This window comes from Lasiodiplodia theobromae (genome assembly GCF_012971845.1).
Source record: "Lasiodiplodia theobromae strain AM2As chromosome Unknown scaffold_11, whole genome shotgun sequence".
Taxonomy (NCBI): domain Eukaryota; kingdom Fungi; phylum Ascomycota; class Dothideomycetes; order Botryosphaeriales; family Botryosphaeriaceae; genus Lasiodiplodia; species Lasiodiplodia theobromae.
The window spans coordinates 310,925-329,168 of NW_023336311.1; the positions used below are offsets into that span (position 1 = coordinate 310,925).

At 52.0% G+C, this 18,244-nt stretch overlaps 5 protein-coding genes across 5 annotated transcripts; 2 read left to right on the plus strand and 3 right to left on the minus strand.

Moving 5' to 3' along the window:
• Positions 1-348: 348 nt before the first annotated feature.
• Positions 349-3,574, plus strand: LTHEOB_4219 (DNA ligase ATP-dependent; the record flags this gene model as incomplete). The annotated part of the gene is made up of 2 exons (XM_035513229.1): positions 349-446; positions 505-3,574. 2 exons carry the CDS (start codon positions 349-351, stop codon positions 3,572-3,574), a joined length of 3,168 nt encoding a protein of 1,055 aa, XP_035374923.1.
• A 6,837-nt stretch (positions 3,575-10,411) lies between these two features.
• On the minus strand, positions 10,412-10,873 carry LTHEOB_4220 (UDP-glucose-4-epimerase; the record flags this gene model as incomplete). The annotated part of the gene is made up of 2 exons (XM_035513231.1): positions 10,412-10,481; positions 10,542-10,873. 2 exons carry the CDS (start codon positions 10,871-10,873, stop codon positions 10,412-10,414), a joined length of 402 nt encoding a protein of 133 aa, XP_035374924.1.
• Positions 10,874-12,263: 1,390 nt separating this feature from the next.
• On the plus strand, positions 12,264-12,709 carry LTHEOB_4221 (uncharacterized protein; the record flags this gene model as incomplete). Its single annotated transcript, XM_035513232.1, has 3 exons — positions 12,264-12,357; positions 12,428-12,588; positions 12,644-12,709. The coding sequence occupies 3 exons, from the start codon at positions 12,264-12,266 to the stop codon at positions 12,707-12,709; spliced, it is 321 nt and encodes a 106-aa protein (XP_035374925.1).
• A 1,219-nt stretch (positions 12,710-13,928) lies between these two features.
• LTHEOB_4222 (Replication factor C subunit 4) lies at positions 13,929-14,474 on the minus strand (the record flags this gene model as incomplete). Its single annotated transcript, XM_035513233.1, has 3 exons — positions 13,929-13,946; positions 14,003-14,291; positions 14,353-14,474. 3 exons carry the CDS (start codon positions 14,472-14,474, stop codon positions 13,929-13,931), a joined length of 429 nt encoding a protein of 142 aa, XP_035374926.1.
• A 2,869-nt stretch (positions 14,475-17,343) lies between these two features.
• On the minus strand, positions 17,344-17,693 carry LTHEOB_4223 (uncharacterized protein; the record flags this gene model as incomplete). The annotated part of the gene is made up of 2 exons (XM_035513234.1): positions 17,344-17,589; positions 17,646-17,693. The coding sequence occupies 2 exons, from the start codon at positions 17,691-17,693 to the stop codon at positions 17,344-17,346; spliced, it is 294 nt and encodes a 97-aa protein (XP_035374927.1).
• Positions 17,694-18,244: the final 551 nt, after the last annotated feature.

An 18,244-nucleotide genomic window follows, 5' to 3' on the forward strand; every position in this document is an offset into this window, starting at 1 on the left:
GTGGAGCCTGCTTGCTGATTGCTGGGCGGAAATGCGAGCTGGCGGTGGCAGTGAACTCAGCATCCCGGCGGCGATCAGCGAAGTGTTTCATCACCGCGCAGCCCGACACGTGCCCGCGCGTCGCTCCTCCGCATTGCTGCCTGCACCATCGCGTCACTTTCTTCAATCTTCTGCACACACCATGTGAAGAATCTCAGACCATCATCTCGTGCGACCTGCGCAATCCGACGGCTGCCAACGCTGCGGTGGCCTTATTCATGCCAGCCAAGCCTGGAGGCCTTGTCAGCACCGTCAACCGCTCGCTCCAGCTGACCAACCACGTCAGCCCTCCATCTAACCAAATACGCCATGGCCCGACGCACAGCTATGCAGAGTCAAGAAGCGGTCGACGAGGAACACCGCATGTATGGCCATGGCGCCCTGACCGAGGAAGAACTGGATGAGAAGTACGCTTCGAATACTCTGTTCGAGACACTATTTGCAGGGCTGACTTCACATCCTCAGGTACCCCAACCGCCCCCACAATCATTCAACAACCCTGCCTTTTCATTCTCTTTACTTAGATCTCTTCAACCCTCTCAATGAAAACAAGAAGAAGCCCACCGGACCAGCTGCTGCTCGCAAAAGGCGTGGTCAATCACACATGACCCCAAATGAGGTTCGTCGTAACATCGTCGAACGCTTTATTTCAAGATGGCGCCAAGAAGTAGGCAACGACATCTATCCCGCCTTCCGTCTCATCATCCCCGAGAAGGACCGTGACCGCGCTATGTACGGTCTGAAGGAAAAGGCCATCGGTAAGCTGCTGGTGCGCGTCCTCCGCATCGACAAAGACTCCGAGGATGGTTTCAACCTTCTCAACTGGAAGCTTCCTGGACAGAGCACCAGAGTCGCCATGGCTGGTGATTTCGCTGGTAGATGCTTCGACGTCATTTCCAAGCGTCCTATTCTCAGCAAGCCTGGGAAAATGACCATCGGCGAGGTAAACGAGAGGCTCGACATGCTGTCCGTTGTCTCCAAGGAAGAGGACCAGCTACCTATCTTCCAGGACTTCTACCAGAGCATGAATGCCGAAGAGATGATGTGGCTCATCCGTGTCATTCTCCGCCAGATGAAGGTTGGCGCCACGGAGAGAACACTCTTCGACATATGGCACCCCGATGCCGAGAGTCTCTTCAACGTATCTTCCAGCCTACGGAGGGTGTGCTGGGAGTTGTATGATCCGTCAATCCGGCTTGATAACGAAGGAACTGCCATCACGCTGATGGGGTGTTTCCAGCCGCAACTTGCTGCTTTCCAGATGCACTCGTTCGAGAAGATGGTGCAGCGGATGAAGCCCGTCGAAGATGACGACGAGTTCTGGATTGAAGAGAAGCTTGATGGAGAGCGCATACAACTGCACATGATTGAAGACGAAAGCATACCTGGCGGCAAGCGTTTCGCCTTCTGGTCACGGAAAGCTAAGGACTACACCTACCTTTATGGAAACGGCTTTGAGGATGACAACAGTGCACTCACACGCCACCTCAAGGATGCGTTCCACGATGGTGTTCGCAACATCATTCTTGACGGAGAGATGATTACCTGGGACATGGAGCATGATGCCATTGCTCCATTTGGAACGCTGAAGACGGCAGCCCTGTCGGAGCAAAAGAACCCCTTCTCCACCGCCCCCCGCCCGCTCTACAAAATCTTCGACTGCCTGTACCTGAACGATGAGCCCCTGACACAGTACACTCTCCGCGACCGCCGAAAGGCGCTCGCCGCCAGTATCCACCCCATCCACCGCCGCTTCGAAGTCCACGACTACACCACCGCCCACCAGCCATCCGAGATCGAGCCGATGCTCCGCAAAGTCGTAGCCGAAGCCTCAGAGGGCCTAGTCATCAAGAATCCGCGCTCCCCCTACCGGCTCAACCAGCGCAACGACGACTGGATCAAGGTCAAGCCCGAGTACATGACCGAGTTCGGCGAGGACCTGGACTGTATCGTCATCGGCGGCTACTTTGGGTCGGGCAAGCGCGGCGGCAACCTGTCGAGCTTCCTGTGCGGGCTGCGTGTCGACCAGAGCCAGGTCGACCGCGGCGCCAACCCCATGAAGTGTTTTTCGTTCTTCAAGGTCGGCGGCGGCCTCACGGCAAACGATTACGCCGCCATCCGCCACCAGACGGGCGACAAATGGCACAAGTGGGACCCTAAGCGCCCGCCCTCCGAGTTCATCGAGCTGGCCGGCGGCGAGCTGCGCCAGTTTGAGAAGCCCGACGTCTGGATCAAGCCGTGTGATAGCGTGGTGGTCTCTGTCAAGGCGGCGTCGGTCGGCACGACGGACCAGTTCCGCATAGGCTGTACGCTGCGGTTTCCACGGTTTAAGAAGTTGAGGACGGATAAGAGCTGGAAGGAGGCGCTGTCGATACAGGAGTTCATGACGCTGAAGGACAATGCTGAGCGCCAGCACGCCGAGAAGGAGTTCAAGGTCGACGACGCCCGCCGCGTCAAGCGCCAGCGCACCTCCAAGAAGCGGCCTATGACCATCGCCGGCTTTGATGACGGCGCCGAGGCTTCTTCTTCTTCTTCCGCCAAAACCCCAGCGGATGGCAAAGCAGCCGACCGCCCTGCCCCACAGGTCTTCGCCGGCTTGACGTTCTACATCATGACCGACTCCCTCTCCCCGAAGAAATCCAAGGCCGACCTCGAAGCCCTCGTCAAGGCCCACGGCGGCGCCCTCGTCCACTCCACCACCGCCGCGCCAGACGTCATCTGCATCGCCGACCGCCGCCTCGTCCCCGTCGCCTCAGTCATGAAGAAGAACGACCGCAGCGTCCTGCGCCCCGTGTGGCTGCTCGACTGCGTCAAACAGGCCACGACCGACGCCACTATCCGGAGGGCTGCTGGGGCTCCAGACGCGGGTGTATTCCTGCTGCCGTACGAGGGCCGGAGGCACCTCTTCCACGCTACGGACGACGCCGCGATCGAGGCGGAGGATAATGTGGATAAGTGGGGGGATTCGTTTGCGCGGGATGTGGCGGATGTGAAGGAGTTGAGGAAGGTGATGGATGGGATGCCGGCTTCGAGAGGAGTCAATGACGAAGAGGATGAAACAGAAGAAGAGGCTGAAGGTTTCGATGTTGAAGCTTTTCTCGAGAAGGCGGAGGATGGACATGGGATGGGGTTGCTGGAAGACGATGCTGTGGCGCTGGCGAGGGGCTGGCTTTTCCGTGGGTGTAGGGTGTGGTTTGACGACGGCTGCGGTCATGGGGGCGCTTCTGGGGAGGCGGCGGCGGACGAGGGCCCGGACAAGGTTGATGAGCAGGAGCAGGCGCGTTTAATGCGGCTGTACCTCGCCAAGCAGATCGTGCGCTTCGCGGGCGGCACCATTGCGGAGCAGTTAGAAGAGGACGCCACCGTGACACATGTTGTGGTTACTGGTACGGATAAGGAGAGGCTAAGCGAAGTAAGGCAGATTGTTGCAGATAGGAAGGCAGACAGGGTTCCGCGTGTGATCGGCGTGGAGTGGGTTGAGGAGAGCTGGAAGGAGAGGACGATTGTGGATGAGGAGAGGTTTGTTGCGAGGTAATTTCTGCAGTGAAGCAGAAGTTATCATTCGGATAGAAATGTAGAATTAATAATTGTACATTCACGTCCGGATCGTACCCTCAACTACCCATAGCATAAGCAAAAACCAACTTCACGCTAGTCTCCGGCTGCGATGCCCCTTTGTAGGTGAAGCACTTCTACTAACATCTGTTAATGGAACAAGTGTCCGATGGTTGAGGTGGGCAGGCAATTTTGCGATATCATCGCTCTTTTCTTTTTTTCGCTACAGGGGAGCCTATGGCTGAGCAAGGAGCCCTCAGATCTACACTCGGCTAAGCACTAATCGGGTGTGAAACCCCTCATTTGTATATTTCTGCAGGAGGCCGGTTGCACTTACGGAAGTCATGCCCGTACATGCATCAGCCTCATGTTCATTCGTTGCGCGAAATACGGTTCCCCACCCCACTTCGCAACATAAATACCTTCCGCGAGTTTCTAGTCACGAAATCATCGTCGTCAATCCCCCCGACTTACGTTTCACCCAAAGGCCTCTCTCTACTTTCGTTAGTATCCATCCAAGGCCGACCTCCTCCTCTACCCCGCTGTTCAGAAAAGATACAATGGACGCCCAGTCGCCAAACGTGCATGATCAGCAGCCATTCGAGTACAGTCCGCTACACGTCAAGGATGGAATCCGCCTGGTCACAATATGCCCTGCATCGTTCCACGAGCCCATTGCTTGCACTCTTGTTTATACCGAACTGGACTCCAACCCTGAGTACGAAGCTCTCTCCTACACGTGGGGTAATCACCAAAACCTCGTGTCTATCAAAGTCAATGATAGATGCTTCGGCATTACGCACAACCTGGCCACCGCCCTACGATACCTGAGGAAGGAATGGGAAGTCACCTTGTGGATAGATGCAATATGCATCAATCAGAATGACGTCAGCGAACGGACGCAACAGGTAAAATTGATGACCGACATCTACCAGCGCGCTCGACGGGTCCAAATATGGCTAGGTCCAGCGGCTGATGATAGCGAGGTGGTAATGGAGTTCTTCAGGAAATTTGCCGAGAAACCTATGAAGCTCGTCAGAAAGTCCCTTTCCGAGGCTGATTCCCTGAGTGCTCTAATCGTTGGCCGGACTCGCGCTTTCCTGGAATATCTCGTTTCCTGGCCGGCCGGTGAGCTGGATGTGCCTGATGAGCCGCTCCCTACGGATGAACCAACAGAAGATGAAATCTACTGGCTGAGGGGATACCTAATAGATGAAAAACGGCTCCACCTTTGCCTAGCACTGGAGGCTCTTTTGGCGAGAGAATACTGGTACAGAGCTTGGGTCGTTCAAGAGATATTGATGGCCAGTAGTATCAGCCTAAATTGTGGATCAAGCTCGGTCCCGTGGGAATGCGTTACGACCGTGGTCAAAGCACATATGGATAATGAGTCTCGTACGCTCTTCGATCTATGGCTCGAACATCGCCCTCGATACTTTTCACAAACAAGATATATGAGGTTGGCTTCCTTTGAGACCATCGGGCATCTTGCCTCTGTACGCCTCGACGTGCATGCCTCAAGAGGACCCAAATGGCTCCTCGAAATGCTCTTGAAACTGCGTCACTTCAAGTCAAAGGATCCAAGAGATAAGATATTCAGCCTTCTTGGTCTCATCGACAAGCAACTATTCCAGTCGAGTCCGTCCGACCGGCATATCCTCTCCGTCGACTATAACCTGGAATTTTCCGAGGTTTCAATAAGGCTTTTCATTTACTACGTCTTGGCGCATTTTCACTGCTCGATAGTCGAAGATGAAATACCTCAACCAAGAGCTTCGAGGCCGGGAGAAGTAGCACAAGACCTTCACAGAGGCTCCTTAAACATCTTGTGCGCAAGTCAGCCAACAAACAGATCAGAAGGGCTTCCATCCTGGGTTCCAGACTTTTCGAGGGATAATGGCATGGAGTGCTGGCCATGCTACGAAAACTACCAGTATCGTGGATTAGTAGACCATGGACCAAGTATCTATGTGGAAGACACGCTTCTTGAGGTTTCTGGAGTCGTAGTGACGACACTCGAACAAGGCTACGTGACGCACAAAGACGATGACACCGAGGCCACCGACGACCATTGCCTGCTCACCCGCATCCGGAAGTTCATGTTACTGGCAGAAAGCAAAGACCCTTCGGCTCTTGCTACCAACGCATTCTGGTCTGCTCTCCAACTTGGAAAGAATACTGGAAGAATGATCAGGGGTAGCCTCGACATGTACATGGAAGCCTACCCTGGAAGGCCAGATCAAGCGGTTTCAAGCTTATTATTCCAAGCCCTGGAAAGCCGCGTTGGGGATTCGACTCGCGTTGCTGTATCTTTCCTGGACAATTTTCGGAGAGGTTCCTTACATAGACGCTTTGCAATGATGCGAATTGGAAGGGAACTACGACCAGCCATGGTTCCAGCCGATGCACGGCCCGGAGATATACTCCACTTGCTGAGGGACTTTGATTATCCCGCTCTTCTGCGACCGGTGGATGATCGATCTTGCAATTTCGAATTCGTGGGACCATGTTGCATTCCAGAGTGGTGCGCCGACAAGGATTCTTCGCACTATGGGCCCATCAAGAAGATCATGTTACAGTAGTGGAACGGGCAAATTCATCTGAAAAAAAGCTACCTAGATGGAGAAGCAAGTAAAGCAACCTTCGGTTGGGTCTTGTGGTTTTAAGTTAATTCGCAGAGGGCTTTGATTCTCCAACAAAGAGACCGATGGTTTAATAATGGGCCAGATTCAATATGTGGGTAGCACCTACCTGGACTCCTTTGTTACATTGGTAGCGGTGGTGGATGTTGGTGTAGGTTTCTTGTGAGGTAGTTTCTGCGCTTGGCCCACATGGATTCGTATAAGGAAACAAACATATATACCGCTGATGACGGATTGAGCGTGCATCGTTCATGATGAGCGGAGATTATGCAAAATGACAAATTTCTTGCTTGGCTTTAGAGGATGTAGCTGGGGAGCAGCAGCGGGTTGTGCGTGGCCCATTCAAGGTTGGGGACATAACCATCTGCACACAGCTCGTCGTCTCGATTGATGCCGGCTGTTAGCGCACGTTGACAGAAGGCTGGTGACACGAATATAAGGAGATGAATAAATGGTTTATTGAGTTACCTAAAGAAAAGTACTGTAGCGATCGCCTATAAAGCGAAAATCCTCCGCAGCCACGGCTTCGCCCTGCATACTCACGTGGACACATGACTCGCCTACCAACTCAAAGCTATCGGGGCCATGCTTGATGGAGGCGTGCCGGAGCGCGAATGGTGAATGGGCTCATGCGAGGATCCAGACATGATCGCCTGCCCGTGTAGGGTGCAGCCCGAGCCCGAGGTAGCCCTTTTCCGACCGCAACAAGCGCTGGATGCGGAGGTGGAAGTGATAAAGGTTGGAGGGGAAATCTTCAATATCAGTGGCCGTAAGCGACAGGGCCCGAAGCAGGTTCAAGCAAGAAGTTGGATTACTATCAAGAGGTTGTACGGGTTGCGAAGCAAACCGTACGAGTAAAAGACTATAACCAAAGAAGTCACGTGAGTGACGGTCACCAAGGGCTGGAGGTCCGAGCCGTGACACACGCCGCCACACCGTATTCTTGCAGGTCAAATGGACTGGCAGCCGACTGCCCAGCACTCACGGCTGGGCAACCAGTGTACTCTTTTGCTGTCGACTAGCAGTCTTCAAATCTGGCTATCTGGTGCAGTGGCAGAGTCGGCCTGCCCCATCACAATGTAAATGCCTGCTTGCGGGGCTGCCTACGCAGTGCGGCGATGTTGAAGTGTGACGTAGCTAACCCTGATTGGTTGTACGAAATTGATATGCATAGCATGGAGGCTGAAATGCATTTACGGTTGATTGCAGCCTAATCTTAAGTGGGGCGACTCACACATTTCGCTCTACGGTCTGAGTTAATTATCTCGCTGCTTGTCTTACCCAGCGCGTAGTAACGGTTCGTAACGCTGCTTTTCTACAAAAACCCTGAATGCGCTTCCGCCTACCTTAAGCCATGACTGCTCCTCGTATACGCCGCATGCAACTGGCTGGATTTTTCTCGCTTGGACCGTGGACATTCTCACTGGCTCAGCTGCTTCGCTGGCTGCTTCGCTTACTCTTTCATCCAAGCCGCAGAGCCCATGTGGAAGTGACAGAACTAGAGCCCGTCGACGAAGGTGATGACGAGCTCCTGCGGGTTGGCTCAGAAATTGGCGAGCCGGGTATCCCGGTGTCTGGACAAGATTCTGATGAAATGTCGAGCCAACCTCCAACTTCTACTTGTTCGCATTGCCGGAAAATCCAACCACATTCCCCGCTTGGTATTTTCCCCCAAGCATTTCACGAAGATTGCGACAGGTGTCCTTTACCTCAAACGACCATGGCATCGTTTTGCCCCTTTTGGAAACACCTTCGTCTCGAGCATGTCTACAAATGCTGCCTTTTCAGTGGGCTAGCAAGTGAGATGGTGCAGTTCGACGACTTCCAACCTTGCCGACAGTGTCCTGGTTGTAGAACTATCAGGAAGGGCATCGCATGTTCTGGGATCGACAAGCAACCCCAAGCAACTATCAGCTTGCTGTTCGACTTCTATTATGCCGATTTGCATGACGATTCGAATCCGAAGCCATGGGTTCGTTTTACCATAATGCAATATCGCGGAACCAGACGCTTAGGTGACTTTGCAGACATCAGTCTCTACGGGGACTACCATGAATCGTCTGTTTCTGGCGAAATTTTTGTCGAGGAGAAACGCCTCGATGATAGCGACTGGATCAGCCTAAGGGAGCAGCTCGAGGATACTGGTCACGCAAACGCTCATGGGATAGAAGGGCTCAGAGTTATCGATGTGCAAGAGGCATGCATTACTATGGCCCCGGCCAACTGCGAATACGTCACCCTTAGCTATGTCTGGGGCAGTTCAGACGCAGCAAGGCGCAGCTTGAGAGCGACCTCCGCCAGCATTAGGAGCTTGGAAGCACCCGGGAGGCTGAATGCTGAGGATGTCCCAGCAACGATTAAGGACGCCATGACCGCTTGCGCGAAGCTTTGGAAGCGCTACCTTTGGGTTGACCGCCTATGTATCTTGCAGGACGACCCCGGCGATACGATCAACGTTATGGATAACATATACAGCCGCTCTGCTTTTACCATTGTTGCATCCGCCAACGTCGACGTCTTAGAACCGATTCCTGGAATATCGGAAAATCAACTACTGCCTTTCGAATTGCGAGTTCCCGGGTGGCGATTTCTTGAAGACAGTCAGGATCAAAACAATAGCCCCTCCAGATGTGAATGGAGCACCCGTGGGTGGACTTATCAAGAGGAGCATTTGTCAAAGAGATTGCTGTATTTCTGCAAGCACAAAGCCTACGTGCAGGAGCCGAGCCGTCCTGATATCACATTCCTTGAGCGAATCAACCATTACAGCCAACGGCAGCTCTCGTTTCCCAAGGACAAAATCTCGGCTTTCACCGGGATCTTGAACCGCTCGTACGGACAGAACCACCGGTGCGGCATGCCCTTTGAAGAGTTTGACCACGCAATCCTTTGGTTCCCAAGCGATTTCTCCAGAAACGAAAACTTTCCTTCTTGGTCATGGGCTTCGGTGCGTTCGGCTTCGTGTGACAGGTACTACCACAAGTATATAGGAGTGCCCATAGCCTCTTGGGCCTTCTACGCAGAAGGCGCTGAAGGAGGTTTTCATTTGGCTTCTATCACTACTGTGGTACGGGACTGGTATTTGTCGTCCTTTGACCCAAATTTCGACGACTACGGTCAACGAGCAAGGGTTCTACTAACCTCTTCTATCCTTGCTTGGAGAGAAGGCTGCTTCGCTCCATCGATGCCACCGGGATTCAGACCAAACATGACCTGGAAAGAGCTCCAAGAACGGGTCTATTCCACCTGGACGGTTTACGAGCAATTTTGCACAGCCACAAGACCACCGGGTTTGGATCAGCTTCTTATGGACAAGGCGCTTGGGACCAACTTGAATCCAGAGAGCGTTTCACGACGAGTCTTGGTTCACACTCAATGTCCAACGTTCTTCTACCTGAGCCCAACCGAGAAAATCCAAACACCCGGCCTCGCTCGATTGCTTACGCCGAACGACAACGTACTCCGCGGGTGGATTTTTTTGGACCGACCATCTGATGACTACGAGCGCCTGGTCAGTGCGGGAAACGGCCAAACGCAAGTGGAAGTTCTTGTTCTATCGGTTGCGCAAGCAACTCAGGCGCAGAGGGATTTGTACTTCGAAATCTCTGGGATCTCTCGATTTTGCTGGGAAGAGGATGTACATGGAGACGTACGGCATTTCGATTCTGAAGGCGCCATCATCGATCCCTGGAAAAGGCCTCCTGTGGTCGTGCTTAACATCATGCTTGTGGAGAATCATGGAGACACTTACCGTCGTGTAGGATTGGGAGTAGCTCTGCTAAAAAGGTGGAAAGAGACACGCCCACGATTTAGTATCTTTATACTCGACTAGTCTTAACTACTTTTAATCTCGGTTCTAATACGATACCGGTATGAAATACTCTTGTTGCAATGGGTGATGAAAGCGAATGGTATTGTTTGCACTGAATGAATGGCATGAGGACTGAGTGGGTGGCTAACCCTCTCTACGTCATCGCCAACACCGAGGAGCTGATTACTTTATTCTCCACGGGCGACGTAGCGCGCACGTGGACTAATATCGCTCGCAGCATCACGAAGGTGAAATGAAAATATAGTTTATAAGGCGAGTATTGATTGCAAGCTAAAAATGAAACAGCCCTAGATTTCCGAAAACCCTACTAAACGATAGACTACAGTTGGTGTCTGTCAACATGTCAAACCCTTCTCCGCCCCCTCCACATCCCAAAGACCCTCGCAATCGCCGTCACGACTCCATCGTCCTCCCTGAGCAAATCAGCATGATTTCTTCCGTGGACAGAAAGATGAGAGAGTACTCACGCTTACTGGTTCGGCCAGCAACCCCTCCATGAATCGGTCACATCCTGAATGGCGTTGTTGATCTGCCAGGCCAGACCGGCCGTGACAGAAACGTCGGCCTGCCACCAACCATCATCATCGGTCTTCCAGCATTGCCAGTTGTGTGCAGTCAGGCCCTTGGAGCGAATCTTGTCGAGGAAGCACTGGCCCGAGCGATCCTCGCAGTAGCCCTTGAACTTCCACGAGTAGCGCTTCAGGCCACCATCGTTCCAGGAGCCGTTGCACTTCCAGTCGTCGGCGAGCACGGTCGGAGTGCTGGCGAGCGCAAGAACGGCGAGGGTGGTAAGGTCGAACTTCATTGTTGCTGAGGTGCAAATTGAATGATTTGTTTGTTTGAAAATGTAGAGTGTTTGAGGAGTTTGGAGTAGATGAGAGTGATGCTGTTGTGTGATGCTGAATTCGAGGAGAATGGAGATGCCCTTTTATATCTTCGTTTCTAGGCTCGTTCTCAGCTCGCTGGGTCCAAAATCGGCTCTCATACAGAATGAGTATTCCTGCGATGATCCCGTCCGTTTGCTTGTTGGAGGATTCAGGATGGAAAGCTGAAGGCGGGCTCTGTCACGCCAAGTCTGGTGCAACACAGCAAAGGCAGACGCCAAGTCTGGTGCAGCACCGCTCGCCGCAGCATCTATGTTGCTGAGTAGATTAATAACATTAATAACAAACAGGTAACTTTTGGCGAAGTATTGTGGAGCTCGGGGACTTAATGGGGCGTAATGCGGTCATGTCGTCGCCTATTCGGGCGGTGCTCGCGTAGCTGACTACCAAAAAAAGGACGGCCCCCAAAGCCAAGGAATCCATTTACTCATATCATTAGGCAAACATTAGACTGTGATTGGGCAAGCACGTACTTCAATGTCAGCAAATCAGATGCATGAGTTTAATGATTTGCAGTTGCACTTCTGTAAAGAAACAATGCCCGACATCAGCCCTACGACAATCTTTGCCGAATGCCAGACACCAAGAAAAAGGATGCCTTATGAAAAGAAAATATACGAGCATAAACCTAAAACGGAATCAGATGCTGACGGCTAAGAATTTTGCAACACCATGTATGTGAGGGCCAAAGGAGGATGCGATCCCCCAATCATGGAACACGTTCCTCCTCTCGAGAGAATTTGGATTACACCTCCGTGTTTGATGACATTTTGCTCAAACGACATTCTCTGAGGTAGCAAAAACAGTTCTATCCCAGACACCAACAGGATCTGGCGCTTATCAACATGTCCTTGACCTTCGCGAATCCTCAGAGCGGCTGCGTGACCAGAGAGTTTGAGTCCAGAGATAGATTCTCCAACACCAGGATTCGCTAGACACTCCTCCATAGCTGCCCTGTCTCGAAGCAATTACCAGAACTGGGCACTCTCTAACACCAGGATTCGCTGGACGCTCCTCCATGGCTGGCCTTTCTCGAAGGAATCGCCAGAATTGGGCACTCTCCAACACGAGGATTCGCTAAACGCTCCTCCGTGGCCGGCCTGTCTTCGAAGCAGTCACCAGAATTGGACATTGCCCATTTTCGAGTAGAGAACAATCACTCAGTCAACGAGATATAAAAGCAGATGAAAGTCCTGCTCAATTCAACATCAAGCAGCCTCCCACATCCACCGGTTCGAATCAACTTAATCTAAAGACCTTTCTCCTCATCTCCAACATTCACGAAGACTTCTCTTCCTCAAACCAGCCAAAATGATGTTCAAGCCGTTTTCTCTCATCACCTCTGTCATTGCCATGACGGCCGTCGCGGCACCCAACGAGTTGGGTCTGCAGAAAAGGGCGGAGAGTAAGTCATCCACTCAACGAAGGCTCTCCCGACTTTTCCTCTTTATTGACAATCATTTCTTTTTTTTCAGCCGAGCTTCTTGCCCAGAACATTGAGTACGCCGTCAAGGCGGCCGATTGTTCTCTCCTTGGATGCGCCACCGTTGCGGCTTCAAGTGTCTGCATCGCTGCCGCCGTCGTGAAGAGGGATCCTGTCAACCTCATTTCTTGCGTCGCGGGAGATGTTGGCGCTGTGAGTTTCTTCTACCCTTAACTGCCCTTCTCGATGTTTGTCTAATTATTCTTAGCTTTGCTCTTGCGCCGGTTGCGTTCCCGGACTTGGTGACTTCCTCGAGGATCAGCAGCTTTGCTGAATGCCGATGGCTTAGCATGGGTGGAATGATGTCATTGGATGTCATTTGATTTTGTTGGGTTTTCCTTTTTGATTTCCTGCTCGCGTTTTTCCAAGTCTCTCGTTTGTTGTAGGTTTTTGCTGAAGTTATTCGTCTGCTGGGTTATAACTTTTCCTATAAGAGTTTATCGGCCTCGTTAGCTCTTCCAATCTCAGTCCATTATATTAAAGCCGGACCACGCTTAAGGTGAATTTGATTGACACACAAAGGGGTTTGACGACCAGTAGAGACTATGTACACAGGGGTGCAACTAGGCCTGATTAGGCCTCTCTCAATTAGGTAAATACTATGTGCGGCCTTCGATCTTCAACATCTCCATTATGTTATTGGTGAATGTATGAAAAGGAGATGAAGACGGGAGATCTAAGGTTTGTACCATATAAGGTAATAAATACTTCGGAAGTGGCAGGCATGGCCCGGTTAGTTGAGTATATAACGGTGGGCGGGTTCGTGCAGGAGGTGCTGGGGGCTGGAGATTGCGATGCGGTTCATGGTGGAGGATTTGGGAGTGTATGAGAGGAGGGCGAGGGAGGTGTTGGTGGAGAGTGCTGAGGTTGGGGAGTTGGTAGGGCTGGCGGGTGGAGGGTGTGGAAGACGTAGGTTCTGCCGGTGTTGAGGTGCGGGATGGTGATGGAGAGGGAGGCGGGGTTGGTGGGGGGCGAGAGAGGTGGCGGAGATGGAGGGGGGTGGCGAGGGGTGTTAGGCTCAAGCTTAAGGCGGTGGATGGGGTGCTCTTAGCGGCTGGAGACGTTGAACTGGTCGCGTTGGAGCAGGAGAGATGTGCATAGCTGTAATGACCCTGTCTTATCAGATAACCTCAAAGGCCGAGCTGACTCCTCCAGATACGGCTGATAAAAACAAGGGCGTCAGGTCTCAGGCGGCTAATTTAGAAGCACTGGTGAGGCAGATCGTCCAAGAAAATGGAGTTGCACCGGCAGATCGAAGCAAAAGGTCCAATTACCCCTTTCTGTATTATATCCAAGCGCTCCACATGCAGTCTTAACGTACACTGGTTTGCACTCTGTCGTTGGCGACGACGGTATAACAGGATGGCACGGGTCCCAATGTATCCCTACATTTCCGCAGACATGGCAAAGCGAAGTATTACAGAACCTTCGGATTGCACCCGCTACTGCACCAAATATTGCGGCCACCCCGTCCTGATTGACCCAAAAGCAATTTACGGGTTGGGAACGCACTGAAGAAAACGTCAGCAAAGCGCCATCTCACTCTGCAGAATAGTAAACAACTCACGTTCAGAACCGTCCTGACCTCGGGGCACTTGGGGAAGTTCTCGTCGGCCTTGGTGCATGAGCCATCCTTTCCAGACTTCAGCTGGTAGGTGACGTGTCCATACTCCGTGTCCGCGGGGTCGCAGATGAACTTTATCTCGATCTGGCCGTTGGGCGCCTCCGGGTACGGCACGGTGGCCCACCGGCCGCCGTTCTCGCACCAGCTGGTGACGCCTTCGCCGATGCGGTTGCGCTGGTTGCACGAGCTTTCGCCCGCGACCCACGCGGCGTAAGCCTTGTCGCCGTTGTTGCTGGAAGAGGGAAGTTAGCATTCAGTTTATGGCGGTAAGTCGTTTCTCTCAGGGGACGTACTTTATGTGCCCAACCCGGAATTCAAACTTGTCGTATGCATGGTCGGCGGGGTCGGGGCCGCCCTGGGGCGCAGGGAGGGCAAAGACCACACTCAGCAGAGACAGCGAAAGAATGTACTTCATGATTGCGCGAATGAAACAGGTATGATGTTGGAAAACGATAGAGAGTGAACGTAAAGTGAGCGTAAAGTGAGGCTGTGAAGGAGTGCCGCCCGTAATTCAGTGGTTGCTGTTGCGTGGACTCAAGAAGCATTGCTTTCCGCGCAACCTGGAGGTCTTATATATACATGCAGGACTTGTTTTCGTTTGGGGTACCCTCCATTCCGACTAACCTTAGCAATGGCCATCATATCGTTAAGTTTGTCTCGGCCCCACTGTGGAGACTTGACATGCATCGGATTCAAAAATAGCGCTCGAACACCACCGTACTGGACAAGAGTACTCCGCACTTGGGTACGGAATCAGCCGTTACTGACGTTAAATGAAGGGGAAAGCTACTGCGATAGTACTTTCACACCAAAGTTCGGCCAGAAAAGCTTAGCAACAGTTATACCGTACTTCTACCATCCGGACCTATCCGGAAGGCCGGGGCGCTCAAAATTTACCTATAGATCGTCGCCACTATAGTTTTCATAAAGCTTTGTTCTATTTTTGGCCGGACAATGTACGTAATATAACCTTGAGCCTATCGATAACCTGCCTTTTCTTTCGCCGTCCACATCCTCATTAGCTGCTACAAGCTGTACTCGGATTGGCCACTTGAAATCGCTGAATGTAGCTACGGAGCTGCGTAGGTCCAGGTAATCCGTTACTAAATTAGCAGTTCGATAGGCGAATCAATAAAGAGTTATGCTCACCGTTCTTGCCACAATTTCAGATGATCTTTTTATGCGTCCCAGGAACATCAACTCATTGACTGGTGGAGTGCGAGTCAGGGGATGCAGGTACCGAAGTAGCCGAATACTAAGGTTAAAGAAACGGAAAGGTTCTAGGGGCGACGGGATTGAACAAGGTATAATTTCGGTGCGCCTCAGTCCTGGTCCACGTAACTCCCTCAAGGCAAGAATATCTTTCAGGGCAGACTGAGCTTGGATTGTCGCGCTATCCCATGCACTCGAGTCGAACATGTGCCCATAAAAGCCTTAGTCAGTCTTCGGTCAGCTTGTTCTGCCGGCCTTATTAAGCCTTACTCGGTCTAACTTTCACGCAATATTTAGTGACTCATGTCATGTTCAAAGTTCGCGGGTAGCTCTGAATTATAATAGAAAATGGCTGTCAAACTCCAATTTTAAACTGAAAGAGTGAAAAGAAAAAAGAATGTAATATAAGGCACGTTTGCTTTCCGTCAGATTTTCCCAGTTGCTTTGTAGAGCAGATCCCATATTTCCGTTTGAAAGTACTTCTGTGTCTCGTAGTCATTCAGACCCATAGTCCAAGTCTCAAAGTCCAGAAAATTCATAACCGTATCTGTGAAGACTTCTCCCACTTGGTGGGGGAGGATCTTCTGACACAACGTGGTGATATTTGAGAACGTAGTCATCTAGAACCATTTTTCCAGAAATACCGCGCGAGAAGTCATAAGAATAAATGTATTGCCATGCTGCAATATCGAAGAGTACCACCCCCTTTAATATGTTAGATGGATGTGTCTTTATTGCGTAAGGGGTGAACAGGTTTTTCAGAGAGTACACATCATGATGTTTGGTGAGCTTCTTTTCGGACATGTTCCACCGATCCGGGTGTTGTAGACGTTGTAGTATGTTGGTAAGCAGAAAGTCGGCTTCCAACTTTGTTCTGGCGTCAGTAGCACGCGGGTATTCGAATTCAAACAGCCATGGAGCCTCAAGGTCCAGGTCTCCCGCAGGAACAATTGCTCCTTCGTGAGGATTCGAGGAACATGACTTTTTCGCTTTGGATGTGTTTTTGGATCCACCCCATGCGGTGGAAATTCTCCAGCGCCACAACCAAGGAATGCGCCAGCTTGATTCGGTGCCCCAGGGGCCATAAATTTCATATTTTAAACTACACAGAGATATAAATATCTGTGAGCTTTCCATGCGCGTTTCTTCTACTTTTCCTGTTCTGCCATTCTGCCAACAAACCTTTATAGTCCTGCGGCCTATAACCCGAAAAGTACTCGACAATCTCATTTTCCCACCCTAAAGCTCTCGTCTTTCCTTTCCACTGAAGCCCTATGTCCCGTATAAGTGAGTCGAATTATGGCAACGAGTCAAACACCAGATCAGGGAATTTATTGCCATAGGCCATTGCACTTCGAAGTGCGCAGTACTGCGCATCGCGGTACAGGTCATACTCGAGCTGGTCAATTGATGTTGGTGGGAGTGAGATCGACTCATCAAGGTATGCAGCCAGCCAGATAGACTGAAGGTACGCACATGACGCATTGCCGAGAGACTGTGCCACTCCAGCAAAACCGATAGATCGTCTGTGGAAGTCGGACAGTGGGATAAGGAACCGGCAGAGGCGGTATGTCGGACAAATGGGCCTGCCGTCCGCAGACGGGGCATAGCGAAGCTCCGGGACGGGATTGTGAGTTCTACTGGTATCATGACCTTCAAGAAAAGGGAATTGGGCATGGAGATCCGCTTCAACTCTCTCTGCGAGTGCTATGTTTTCGACACCAGGCTCTCCCATGCTGGGAAGACCCAACTCTCGCTCCAAGCTAGCGGGCTTGAACTTCAAGGTGCATCCTGCCTTCCAGCCGGCTGCACACACCACAGCATCTGCTCGAAGTCTTTTTCCACCTTTGAGCAAAACCTCGCTGACTTCTTCGAAACGGGCAACTTCGTCTATAACGATCTTGATCCGCCCTTCCTTCACGAGGCCCAAAAGGCTCGTCGGGTAGGTCAGGATGCTCGGGGCATTTCCAAGATCGAATGTGTTCTTCCAAGGCCTCAACTCTATCGTCTCGGTATGTTCCTCGAGCTTGTTGAGGCGGATGATGTCTGCGCCCAGTGCCCCCCAAAAGGCTTCAACGACCACCCTCCGGAGCCGTGTCCGATGCAAGAAGCGTCTTGTCAACCCCTTCAAACCCTGAGCCCTCCGCCCGTGGGCAAGGGGCCAGGAATCCAAAGAAGCGTGTCGACACCAGCTTCTCAAACCACAACCGGAGAGGTGTGACGTGTGCAGGCGACGTCCATGCGGGGCCGTTGCCGGAGGGCTGGATGAGCATTGTGGCGGTCGAGGATGGCTGGGTGGCGCAAGTGTATGCGACGTCCTGCAGGCCACATGTTAGGGCTTGACGTAGCAATGATCTAGGGAGTGCATGCTTACCCAGGCCGACTTGCCGCCGCCAATGATGAGCGTGTGGGAGTCGGGCATTGCAATGTTGGAGAAGTGGTTGGGAAAGTCGATAGAGTGGATTATCGTGCGCCAGAACTCTGGGGACGTGGGATACCGAGGCATCGATCGCCGACTGACGTGTGCGAGAGCAAAAATGAGCTTTGCGGTGTCAATGGTGAGGGCTGTGTTTTTTCCTGCATTTTCCGACGTGCAGTGCAGAATCCAGCCGTCATTTGTCTGTTAAACGATGTCGACACATGTATTTACCTTGACACACGTTGAAATGTTGTTATCCTCAATCAAAGCAGCCATGTACGCAGCCATATTCTCCGCTGGAACATGTTTGCCCCTTTTGACACCAAATCTGTCTTTTGGAAAGTCAGGATGCTCATAGGTCCCCCACAGATTGTTGGTCTTGAGGCCTGGGAAGATCCTGTGGGGTGCCCATGGCCCGCCGACATACAGTGACAATTCAAGGAGGAGGATACGAGCTCTTGGATGGGGGCGGTGGTACGTGATCGTTGCTGTGATTCCGTACAGGCCTATGTTGTGTTGTCAGAAGCTTACAGTTTAATGAGACAAGGTGATTG